Source organism: Lissotriton vulgaris, chromosome 6 (assembly GCF_964263255.1).
Source record: "Lissotriton vulgaris chromosome 6, aLisVul1.2, whole genome shotgun sequence".
In the NCBI taxonomy this organism is placed as follows: Eukaryota; Metazoa; Chordata; class Amphibia; order Caudata; family Salamandridae; genus Lissotriton; species Lissotriton vulgaris.
The window spans coordinates 1108740689-1108754204 of record NC_141694.1 but is presented as its reverse complement, the minus strand read 5'-3'; the positions used below and the strand labels follow the sequence as shown (position 1 = coordinate 1108754204).

General features: G+C 43.0%; 1 protein-coding gene across 1 annotated transcript in view; it reads right to left on the bottom strand.

Moving 5' to 3' along the window:
• LOC147708496 (serine/arginine-rich splicing factor 7-like) overlaps positions 1–13516 on the bottom strand; it is a 54649-nt gene that overhangs the window by 10205 nt on the left and 30928 nt on the right. Inside the window, exons 5-6 of the mRNA XM_086927185.1 lie at positions 12880–12987; positions 4505–4540 (exon numbers count right to left, since the gene is read on the bottom strand). Of these exons, the coding sequence (XP_086783311.1) occupies positions 4505–4540; positions 12880–12987 (144 nt within the window). The remainder of the gene's footprint in view (positions 1–4504; positions 4541–12879; positions 12988–13516) is intronic.

Sequence of the window (13516 nt, the reverse complement as noted above, 5' to 3'; positions counted from 1 at the left end):
TTTTTATCTCTTTCACACTAAGGGAGGGGGGGGGGGGGCGCAGACTGTCTGATATTTTGCTCCATTCATTTACATTTTTCCTACCCATCAAGCATTGGATATATTTTATAGCAACTAAAATCATCCTTGTACAAGTATATTTTAAATAAAACAAAAGCTTCACATTAGTGCGCAGGAGATAAGAAGTGTTGCCAAATACTTCAAGGTTGCTGGAAGCAGTGGTCCCTTAGGAGGGAACCAACCTTCGATGAATACAAAAAAATACTTTGCTACTGTGGAAGACTCAGAAATGTACAACTATGTGGAAAGGGCCTCCCCTCACATAACGAAATCTCTGCACTCTGCCTAGGTAACAATTTTATCTAGTTCACATCTTAACGAATAGATGGTTCATAAAACCATGAAACTGCTACAAACTAGCTGGCCTGAAAGCTAGTAAGACCGAAGATAGCTTATCACGTAAACCACGGAGCTGCTGGTCAGTTTCAACTTGGGCACGGCCATTGGAATCATTTTGTCCACCATAAGCGTGGAAGGGTATACTCAGATGTGAGTCCCTTGCTCATTGCACCATCAGGATTCAAGCAAGCCGGGCCGACGACGGCTGAAATGCCAGAAACTGGTCCCCGGAAGCTTGTTTCCTTCCCAGTATAAGAATTGGCTTGGTAGTTTGGTTTGCCCTGTTCCCATCATGCACTGGGACAGGAACAGACTAATTTGCATGTACCAGGTTCTGAGCTAGGATGGTGCAGTGAGCTAAAAAAACGGTGATGGATCAAGCCCTGATCTTTGGACTGGGTAAGAGTGGTCTGCTTAATTCAGACACTATGTTCATCACCACCCCCCTTTTCTGAACCATTTTGTCCACCATAAGCGTGGAAGGGTATACTCAGATGTGAGTCCCTTGCTAATTGCACCATCAGGATTCAAGCAAGCCGGGCCGACGACGGCTGAAATGCCAGAAACCGGTCCCCGGAAGCTTGTTTCCTTCCCAGTATAAGAATTGACTTGATAGTTTGGTTTGCCCTGTTCCCATCATGCACTGGGACAGGAACAGACTAATTTGCATGTAGCCAGGTTCTGAGCTGGGATGGTGCAGTGAGCTAAAAAACGGTGATGGATCAAGCCCTGATCTTTGGACTGGGTAAGAGTGGTCTGCTTAATTCAGACACTCTGTTCATCACCACCCCCTTTTTCTGAATCATCGGAATTAAGTAGCAATTAAAAAATAAATTATGTTGCCCAAAGCAAAACATTCTGTACCAGTGTTAATTTGTTACTGTTCCCGAACTCGAATACAGATTCATCTAATTAGTACCGGTTTATCACCGAACACAGCAATCAGTCACGGAAAAGTGACAAATTAACCAATGCAAAAGGTCTGCATTGTGAAGTCGCACATTTGGCAAACCGTGTTTCCCTTTCATCCATCGGAGTTTGAATATTATTTCAATTAAACGAATGGTTTATGAACTGGGTCTTGCGATGTGACCAGTCAGAATAGTAGACTGACTGGATACCTGAGAAGAACTTGCGTTGCAATAGATTTCACAAACTATTTGCTCTAGGAAGATATTAAGTTATTCCAGAATTCCAGGAGACATACACCTTCGTGTTTTTCAAACAGTTTAGTCATCTTCCCCAGCTATTTAAATGTTTTACTGAAATCTGGCAAAATTGTTCAACACACAGGAGTTTAAGGTTTAATTGATTTTCTTGATGCAATGCCAGGAAGTGCGTTTAAGGCTATCCTTTTCTCTGTCCTAGAATTCGTTTTGATATCATGAATATTTACATTAGCCAACGGATCGACCAATCTTCTTCCAGTTCACTGTGTACACAGAGGTTAATAGAAGTTTGAGAAATAGGTTGCTCACTACAATTTTTGGATTTTCAGATTTTATTGATGCAACGGCCATCAGTCCCTTTAATCCATTTAGGGCCAGGGCATTTGTGCCCCAGCCGTGCCCCTGTATGTCAGAGTGGTTCAAGAACACGTGACTTTGGTACATTTGTGCACTAATACAACTATACTTTTTGGGTACATCCAGGGTTATGTACTGATGCAAACCCTGCATCCATTTTTCAGTGCATCCTTACAATATAATTAAACATGTGAAGATATTTTCTAATTTTTAGATGGTGTCCAAAATTTCTGGAGTCCGGCAATAACAAATACATGTGGGATTACACACAAGCAAGGCAGTCTGCACAATCAATTATGCAATAGTAGTGTAGATCACAAAGTCATAGTAGGATCACCGTTCATAGTGCACTATTCATAATAGGACATATCAAACTCTGGACTATATGTAAAGAAAAAAAACAAAAAGTACATTTTCTAATTCTGAACAATCTATGCAATTGGTTTTAAAGCGGACCTCCTTAAGCCCGACTTCCTTGCCAGCAGAAAATGCTAAATATGACTTTGGTAAAATGTTTTGCAATTTTCCCCCCACAAACCACGGATTTCCTTCTTCAGTGATAGAAAACTCCAGAGCTTCAAGCAAATGGCAGCAGTCCTACTATTCAATATCCCCATAGGTCTACCAGTACGAAAGGTAGCCTAAGTGTGGGTTGGCCCTACTGCATGAGCATGAATGGGCCAAAATTGGCACTAGGGAAGGAGAGTGGTCCACAGGAAATGCCAAGTCCATATCAGTTTTCACGTATTGTTATTTAAAGAAAACACACTAAAAAAAACACAAACTCTGGACCTCTTGAGTTTTTAAACAATAAAGTCTTAAAGGGGGTAAAATTGGCACTATGCAATGATCACACTGACACTATAACGGACTTCACACAGATTCACTTTTGGGTGATTATAATTACCATCATAGGCCCACCCACACGAGGTGAGATTTTTATTGGTAGGCGAACAAGAACCCTGTGTGGTGAGAGTTTTGCCAACCCCTTACACAATCAATATATATATATTATTTTTTTTAAAGGCGTCGGAGTAAACCTTTTTTCAAAACCAATGTTCGTTTACAAAAAAACCTATTACATATCAATCCAGAAAAATGGCATTGTACTCCCAATTCACACAACCTAGGACGCCTCCAAGATTCTGGTGTTCAATAATGTATGGGGCTGGTAGGTTTCCCTAGGTGCAGTCAACCCAAACAGCTTCCCAGCAAGAAACCAGGAACTGTTTTGATTTATTACGGAGGGTAAGAAAACAAATCTTACCCTACGTCCAGGTTCCTTGCTGGCATTCAAGACAGTGTGTGTGCTAGAAAGGAGTAGCCTCAGTATAGATTTAATCTTAGGTCAAAGAAGATCGAAACAGCATATGCTAGGGAGGGAACCACCGACATCAGATGGGCGGGATGTCACATGTCAGGAGTGACAAAATTAACCTCTTTGCTGTTGAGGACATATGTGCATATAATAAGGGTGCCCAAAACACTTATGATATAAGCATCAATAGGGCAGCCGAGGGGTTAGGTGTGCAATTCTGCTGAACATTTCTTCTGTGGTAATCAATGTCAGTGCAATAGTGAGACCTTAACTTCTGTTCTTGGAAGAAATTGCCATTTTGTCAATGGGACAATGAATCTAAATGTCCCCTGTTCAACTATCTTTTGCCAGATGTAAAGAGCTCTATGGGTCTTAGTTTTTAATAGACATTGGAATTTGCCACTGGATGCTAAAAGCCAATGCTTCAAATTTTCCAAATCCAAGGTTAACTTTGCTGATTACTGGTTTACTCAACTGGACAGTTAATACTCATGAAGGCTGCCCTCCCCACCCGAGATACATGTATTCTTATGTTTTTGGCTTGTCTCTTGTACTCTATCTAGTGGTGCTTCTACATATCTAACTTCAAAATGTAAGGGTCTGCTGCTCTATTTCACCTTTGCTACTGAATGTTTGCCTGCTTCTCACCCTCTTGTCAGTTTGTGGTAGAGGTACGTGGCTTAGATAACCGAGGGCCACAAGCAGCTTCTCCATCACAGTATCCCCAATGAAAACATCTGAATATCAATGTTTAGGCTTGAGAAAGTAGTGTACTTTCCCATTCACCAGGTTCTTTTCAGGTACCACCAAGCACAGCCATTTGTGCTGCCCTTTGTTAGCTTCCCAATTAGCCTCAATACAATGAGATCTGATGATGCAATTTGTGATCTGAACCATCAGGCATATGGGAAAATTCGGTGTCATTGTTCTAAAAACTCAGTTCACCCTTCTGCAATCAATACTGAAATTTCAGCCAATCGGCATAAGTGAGCTACATCGAAGTTGCAGCTGCCTCAACGTTGTTTTGCCATGGAGTGTCTGAAATCTTTGTTAGCTCCCTGTCACTGAAGGATGGCCCCTCCGCCAGTATCTCTGCCCTCTCCCTATATTTTACATTCCTGGGCGCCTAACCTCACAAAAAACTAAATCATGTCCCCTTCAAGAACCTGGTCTTGTGCCTGAGCACCTTTTTTTTCCAAGTAACACCATAAAGAGCATTTTAGAAATACAACACCAGTACATACAAATGTCATAGGCATACCTCTTGGTTGGAGTTAAGGACCTGGATTTTGATCGACTGAAAATAGAAAGACAAAAACAGCTGTAAATAAAGTTGAACAGTACCCACTAACTGTCCCCTCTCCCCTGTAAAACCAACTGAACAGTTTGTTTTTCCAAACATGAACATAGACATGAATTTCTATAGTGATATGGAATACCTTCACCAGCATATGAAGCAATTAAATATTGAATGCCAAGTAACTTTCACCAATACATCCACCACCTGCATTCCCCGGAGGTTGCTGAGAAAAATAAGTAGCTCTCAGATCAAACATGATATTATTAGATTGGGAAACTACTGGAACCATTATGTAGCAGCAGAAAAACTGACAAAGGGGAAGCACAGCAGAAGCCACCACAGCTCCAGCCCAGCTAGCATGAACCAACTTCCAGTGAATAATGGTTTAAAAATGGTAATGCTTGCTTACAGCAACCAAAGACACGGCACATAATCTGCATAGAGTCCTATAATTCGGAGAACATACAGAAATGAAATGGGTAGGTACTGTAATCTTTCAATCCATCAAGGGCATATTAATCCCATTCATAAACTATGCCAGTGTGAAGTAGAAAAGGTGCTCTGTACGTCTTTGGAAGAGAAGACCGGTGCCTGTGTCCTAATCGGAGTAACCCACTGCTAAATTATTTACATTCTAAGATTAAAGCTCCAATTTATGGAAAAAGAAAGAGTACAGAATATGACCCTAAGGCAATTTACTGCAACCTCTTGTGGTAGCATCCAAATAATTGAATTGCGATTTTAGATATTTTCAAAGATTCTCTTTTGAAGTTTAGGATTATTTTCTGATTTTCAAAAGGCAAAGGAGACAGCTTTCCTTTTTAAGCAACATTGTGACTTCCTGTTATGTCCCACTTTCACTTCAAGCTAAAGAATTAAGGGCCATAGGATTTTGTTTGTGATATTTACAGTGCAATGCAGTCTCGGAGCACCCACAAAAGTTAGCTTACGTTTCCAATGACAGTTTCAACAGTCTGTATGTTTAGTCAGGCACAGTTATGAAGGGCGAGACCAACTGAGGACCCAACTGGTGTCAGTCTTGGGATAAGGAGATGGAAGACAGCGGGAGTAAGTACAGCCACAATGGTTCCAAACATTAAGAGGCCTGGTCTTGAAACTGGATAGTATTATATTTCTAATGTGGGGGGTCCCACCCCACTGGGAAGGAGGAGGTATATCGAATACACCCAAAGGCTAGGTCAGCTCCAATTAATTTAGGTATGGAAGTACTCACTTTTGGACCCACATATATTTCGGTGGAGAAGATGAAGCCAACTTTATGGTGGCTAGCTCTGGTCAATGAAACCTAGGTCAAACTTGGTGGCGCGCAAGGGAAAATCCTGCATCTGGGTGACCCACGGTCCTGGAAGTGGTATAGGTTTGATACAAAACTGTGGTTAAGTATTGCTTTCCGACCAAAGGTACAGTGGTGCCTCTGTTGGGTGTCCTACTTTCTAAAAGCGGATACATAGTTGTGGACTAAAACGCTGCCTTGAGGATTGAGTGGAAGGTATCAGTCGCATACAAATCCGGTCTGGTCCTCCCCACATTGCTAAGCTATGTCCACGTTCAATGGTAATGCAAGCAACCCTAGACCAGTTTCAGCCTTGATTAGCACCAGTGAGGTGAAGGTAAAGACATGTGGCACAACTAGAATGAGACTCATGGTTGTGTAACAGTCACACCAGTCAGACCTAGGGTGATACATTAATTCCGGTTCAAAAAGGGATTGGACAGTTTCTACGAGAGCAGGACCAAGTCTGTTTTTTCCTAGTGAATGTCTCGTTGAGCTTTGGATAATATACAAATTTACCCAATTTGAAACTTTGAGGACCAAGAGTAGATGTTACCAGTTGGAATGAAGGTCAGCAAAAGGTTCCTACACGGATTAACACATACACACACACATACACACACACACTCCTACTTAGACGGAGTAGAGGGCCGTATGAGTGAAACAGCTTCTGGTTGGTATATCTTACATTTACATGAGGAGGAGTAGGGTATTAGAGAGATTGTAGAAATAGATGGTGCTGAATACTAGCCCGATAAAATGCGTCCTTTCTGCAGGGTCACTTTCTTTTTTAAACCTTTTGCTGAATCATATTTTTGCTGTCCATTGAAGTTTGTGCACTTTACAACTGCTACCAGGTAAAGTGCTTTTGGTTCTCCTTTCAAGAAAGTAAAATTCGTATACTCTTGACTCTTACCCAAAGTGTACCCAGGACACGTAAACAAAACGTCTCGAGCGGGCGGCATCACTCATAGTTAGATTCACTGCATTGATGATGCATACATCACTGCAGGTTTGCCACCAGTCACCTAGTTGTGCAGGTTTAAATTACAATTTTGACCTTTTAAAAATCGAATCTTTACTGTTTTTACGTTCATTTGAAATATGAATAAATCACTTCTAAGGTAGCTCTACTGCCCATTGGGTTGAGTGTATGGTACTTAAAAATAGGACATGAAGAAAATTAATGTTCCAAATTACTTAAAGTGAAAGAGCATAACAGTTATTTTTACTGTAGCATGGCGGACTACTTTCATAGGGAAAACAAGATTACTTTAGAACACTTTACATTCATTTCAGATTGGTGACAGTTGGAAAAATATTCCAGACAACCACAGTTTTAGATTTTTAAATATTAAAGTCAAATTTGGTTGCACTATTACAGAAAAGGTAGTTTATTTAAAGTTGCCTTTTGACTGCCTAAAGCTTCTGGAGACATTGAAGTATTAAACTGTCACCTGGCAGCTTGTTCGCTCCCATGGGGAGGACTGAACTGCTCCCAGGTCACAGATAAGGGGACTTGTGTGTAGTCCATCCTTTGACAGAATAGGCTGGGGCTGTACCCAGTCCCTTGGTGCACTTCAAGAGAGCCTCCACTGTCGTAGGCAGTTACAGCTCACACCTGGGCCATCCTTCCCTTTTGTCCTTCCGAGGCAGCTCTCCCTCCAACTAGGTTTGGTGCCTGGCAGATTTGTACTGGTTTAGAGTGACCATCGGGTGAGGCTGTGAGTATACTCTACATTAGGGTATCAAATCTTATTTGAAAGCAACTTCCTGTTCGACAGGTCTGCTGGCGTTTTACATAGAACATTTAGGGCACACTTTAAAGGTGGGAAACAGAATGCCAAAAAACCTGTATCCACTGCGAGATGCTGAAAGCTCAGATTTGATTCTAATCAGAGTTCTGTCTGAGTTTGAAGAGGGTAGGGGTGCTGCCTTAAACTACATTTTAGTGTTAATATGGGGGTGGGGGGGGAGGCCTTAGGGGAGACACTAGGATTACAATGATTTACACACCTCACACACATCTCAGCATTCAGATACCAAGTTTATTGTGGCCAAATACTTAGGGCATCATGAGAAGAGGCTAAAGTTACCCCTAGGAACCTTTACTCAATTGGTTAGGGTGTCCCTAAAGGTCATTCCCACCCACTAGCTTGTGCCAGGCATAAATATGGCACCTTTAGGTACCCACTTCACAACACTTCTGGACCTGAGGAAGTTCAGAAGGGGACTGAATCTGCGGTCTTCAGCCTGAGAGCGCCGTGGGTGAACTGGCCAGCTCGCTCTTACCAGGGACAAAAGTGTATACTAGAGGTCATAAAGCTGACCTCCAGTTAAAGCTACAGGGATACAACAAGCTACAAGAGGAGTTTGCTGCAGCTGCTCAGCATCAACTGGACCTGGACTAAACGTCGTATGCCACCCTATACTTCTTTAAGTGGCTTCCTTGAGTTCTTGGGGTCTTTAGAAGTGTACTCCTGTGGTGAATTCAGAGTTAAAGAGTTCAAATGTAAACCTGGTTGGTGCAGTACCCCGGCTCGCTGTTGCCAGCATCAAATTGCATCCAGGACCCGAGCTACTGCGACCATTGACTATCATTGGCACTTTGTGCTTCTTAGCCCTGTTTATACCTATAATTTTTCATATACAATCGCTCCAGGTTCCCCTATTGGATTTTTGTTTTTTTGTCAAATTCATTTTGGGATTTGTAATGGTTTTCAATTCCGCCTTCATTACAGTTTTAGTTCTGCATTAATACTTGCCTCCAAGTTAAGCCGGTCTGCTCTGTGCTGTAGCTACCAGGGGGTTTGAGCTCAGGGTAATTTAGGGACTTCCGTGTTTACCATGACGAGGGCTGATTATTACTTGATGTGGGTACATAAACCCCCCCCCCCTCAACTAATAACCCAATTTCTGACACTAACCAGGGATGTGGAATTCCTATAGCCCGACGTCCAGGACAGTGTATGGGGTCATTTCTTGATCCACTTCTCTTGGCAAGTCCATAATAAACCCATGTTGGCACAACCCTGTTTGGGACACCAGGGGGAAACCCACTCACAGAATTGACCCAACGGCCTTTAGTCTTGTGGAGTCATGTCCCGCTCTATCCAACAACTTGAGTGAAACCCTTGATATAGTTTCACAAACTGGATCGCCTTGCTCCAGAAACTGGTCGTAGGCGCCAGAGGTATTCTCCTTCCAAGCCATAGTTTTCCGGTTCCCTAAAAACCAGGAGAGCAACAGTGCAAAAGGCTTGAACGCAAATGGCGACAGGAGTATTGTCCGAAAGCTAGGACAGCTCAAAGGCACAAAGGTCGTATTACGCAGCCATTGCTCAAGCTAAAAGTCTTCATTATGCAAAGCGAATTGCCCTCTAGGGTAACAAGGCCAAAGAAATCTCTCACCTACCCACTACCCTTCGCTCGCCTGGTGTGAAGAACTCTCTAGGTTCTTCATCAACAAGATCCGTAACTTCAATCTAATTTTGACGTTGGTAATAGTCTTCCAGCAGGTAACATTCCTCCTGACTGGTTGCCACATGCTACCATGGCTACTCCATTTGCCTTCAAGGCCATATCTAGGCCGGACTCCTTAGCAGCCCTCAAATCACTTAAACCCAGTTCATCGTCTGACCCGTGTCCGGCTAAATTGCTAGCCAAGGCCGCCGAGGTGGTCAACCCAGACTTGAATATGCTGATCAAACTCTCTCTTACTTTAGTCATTGCACTGCCAGCCTGGAAACAATCAAAAATTGTCCCCCTAATGACCCAAACACCCCCTCCAGCTATCGCCATATACAGCACTGAGTCAGCTCTGGTCGAAATCTGAGGCCACCCAGGAAACCTCAAGACAAAGCAGGCAGGGCTGCCCGGATTCTGTTGGACCAGTCAGCTGCGTTCGACACCGTGCCGCACACACTGCTACTGGCCCATCTCCAGGAAATTAGAGTATCAGGGTCTGCTTGGCGGTAGCTGAAATCCTATCTTGAGAGCAGAACACAGCAAATCTGGATCCCTCCATTTTCAGCCTCCCCAGAACCTGACCATCGGTGTGCCACAAGGGTCTATACTGAGCCCTCTGTTCTTTAAAATATACATGTCCCCCCATATCCAGATGGCTGAAGATGTCAGTGCCCAGGTTATTGCATATGCAGACGACACTCAGGTCCTTTTCACATGGAATAAGGACTCCTTCACCTCCCTAGTAAAATCCTGCCTGTCAGCAGTCTTTTGTTCGGTCTCTTCTGCCCAGTTTAAAAGAAACCAGAAAAAAGGGAGATTCTCCCCCCACCCACCTCTCCCCCAATTCTGAACTTATTCTGGCCTGAAGAATCTTCCCAGTCAATTTCCAAGGGCCTACCCACGAAGAATTTAGGGATCTGGTTTGATGAGAAGTTGAGCTTCATCTCTCAGAATAAGAAGCTTAGGGGGGTCTGTGCTTTGGAACATTAAATCCTTTTAAAATGTATTTCCTCGTCTCCCCATCTCAGCATGGGAACCTCTTCTCCCCATCTCAGCAAGGAAAGCTGTCACCTGTGCGATGATATCTTCGCACTTTGAATACGCAAATGCCTTATATGTTAGTCTGCCCGGCTGGCTTTGAGAACACAGCAGCCAGAACTCTTCTCAATATTCCGATAAAGACCAGCGTTAGACAACACCTGTGTAATATGCACTGGCTGCCAGTGAGAGAGGATGAAGTTCAAATCCTTGGTCCTGGCACATACAGCTCTCTATGGGCTTGGCACCGCATACTTGAGAAAGCGATTCAGGTTCTATGTCCCTCCTAGGCAGTTATTCAGCCACGATGGTTTTGGCCCACGTTCCTAGGTTTCGTCTAAAAAGGGTGGGCGGCAGCTTCGTTGCCTAAAAGGAAGCTGTGGCTTGGAATAAACTCCCTCTGGAGCTCCGCAGCATCCAGGATCCTAAGCTCTTTAGGAAAAAGCTTAAGACCTTCCTTTTTATCCTGTCTGTTAATTTTTCTTCTGCTTCTCTTACCACTGGGCTCACACCGGGACACTCACAAGTAGCTGTGCGTGCTACAAATCCCATAAAGAAACAAACATGTGGTGAGAAGAAACTGTCTCAGCTGAGGTACTTAGCCTACTGCCAATCTGTAAATCAAAGTATAAGTAGCCATCAGTAGTAAGAGATGTGGAATGAGTGAGTTATCAACCTCAAGAGTCCTATGGTGCACCATGCTCTAGCACTGGATCAAAATGCGACCCAAAAAGAAAATAAGGCCTCTGATGATAGTTTCCACTCGGTAAAGACACTGGATCAGACTGCATGTCAGCAGGCTGCTCTTTTGTAATATAGTGTGACATTGGTCAAGCCAAAGAAAGTGTCGCAATAGATTACCGACTGCACCAATGGCATCAGGGACCTGGAGATGGTACAGGTCTAGTAACTTGCCTCAAGGGGACTAGAAGGGAGAGGGAAGGACTTTCCGACAGCCCATGGCTGGAGGCCCCTGTTTCATGGCACTGAGGGTGTGCCAGAGGGACTTAAAAGCACACAAAAAATGTACAGAACCTCTTTGAAGGCCTCGGTTTGCTGTGAGGTAGACGACTGAGGGACTCAAGGTACATCAGGACCAACTGGGGAATTTATACATGGCCAATGACTGAGGAGATGCAGCTCGCATCTGGACACCCTTGACCCTTCTCTATGGAGTCACATCTCATGTTCAGGAACTTACAACTTTGCTTGCAGATCTCGAATCACCCTACAGTGCACCAGGATGCATTCATCACTAGTCTTCAAGTCATGTATGGTGCCCAGATCCCAAAAGGCTCACCTTGTGCAAGTCAGTCGCCAAAATCTAGTTGCTGCAATAACTGCACAGCCTGAATCCTATCGGTTTTGGTGGGGAACAAGGTTTTTAGAAATTGGTGGAGATCGACTTTGGGGGGCTGGAGCACCGCATATGCATCAGAAGGTGCGGAATTGATGTTGATGTGCAGGGCTTGCACAGATATAAAGTATAGCTTCATTACTTTTGGAATAGTGTGGGGTCAGGGTGGTGAAGCAAAATGTCACCTATAGGTGGTAATGAGCACTACTGCAAATTTCTGCAGGTCCTGGCTGGCACCTTAGGGTATTCCAAGGTGAGGAATCTGCTGGCGTTCAGATGATTGCAAAAAGGAGGAGGTTTCACTTTCAGGTCAGGTGTACGGAGAGAGAAACATTTGAACAAAAAGGGGATATGCCGGCTTCCTAGTATTTAGACAGAGAATTTATTTCTCACTGACACAGAAAGGGATGTCCACGCCCTGCTGCAAGAACTGCATGTGACTGTAACATCTGTATTAGAGATACTGAGCACACATCAGATATACAAATAAAGGCAATACTTCCCCTTTTTCAATTTGAATTCCGAGCAATTAAGATGTGCCATATCCAAACAAGCAAACCCTCAAAGCAACGATTCTACCAACTGCACCTATGGCACAGGAAATTCACTGTTATCAGTAAAACTTGGGCCGCTTTCTGGTGGCAAACCCATGGTCACCTAATCTACCTGCCCACCGGGTGTCATTATGTATGTAAATAAGGATCAGAAGTGGCAACACATGGTTTATAAACTGAAAGGTAGTGACAGGCCATGGCCGAAACAGAATCCCCACTGAATACAGAGGTTGTGCCACAGTTGCTTTTTTTGGGCTGCTTCTGTTACTCAAATAAGTTATTTTTATTAAGAGATGAAAGGGAAAAACTGAAACCCTGCCTACCAAACAAAATTGACATTTCAGCAAAAGAAAATAAAGCAACAACTTTAAATTACAACCCTCACTGCCCCCAAAGATAACACAAAAGTTATTTAGTAATATGAATATCTAAGGGATACTTAATAAAAAACCACCAAGGCTAAATATGTTCAGTGTTGTCATTTTAACATGTCTCGATTTAAAAGTAGTATAATGTAGCAGGATTGATAGGCAGCAGGTGAAGGAGGATTTGGATTATGAAGGTTTCTTACAGCACTATAATAAGCCTTAGCAGGAAAACTCAAAGCTTTAAATAATATGTCTCACCTTGATCTTTTCGCTGATCTCGACCTACGAGAAGTTGACCTGTACCTGCGTGGAGATCTAGATCTGCTAAGAGATCTAGATTCAGACCTTCGAGAGCGAGACCGTGTTCTAGAAAACACAAAAAAGCATATACTTAACTAGATTGTAGAAATTAACATGTTAAGAAACCAGCATGATCAAAATAAAGACTCAGTAAGCTGGCTCTTTCACACTCTGTAGTAAGGACCATGAATACAGTCACATAGGATTGAAATATACCCACAATAGAGCTTGACGGGGAAATATCCATAACACATATGGCAAGAGTGCAACTGGACATGTTTTCTACGTCAGATAACATTCACAAATAGTCAAACGTTATGTGACATTTTTTCACAAAAAACATTGCTCCAGAACAGTCATGTAAATGTCATTCATCATGTATGTTTCTCCCTACTTCAGGATTTAAGACACTGGATCTCAAGAAGCAATACACTATTGTGATTCATAAAATGTCTGAATGCCACACTTGTTCATGGCTTCTCCTCACACATCACAAGAATAAATAGCATATTACTTTCTGTACATCTGTGTACACAGGCGCGCAGAGTAAGCCATGAACCACGAGAAGCAAAGTCTTGAGTGAATCATGAAGACA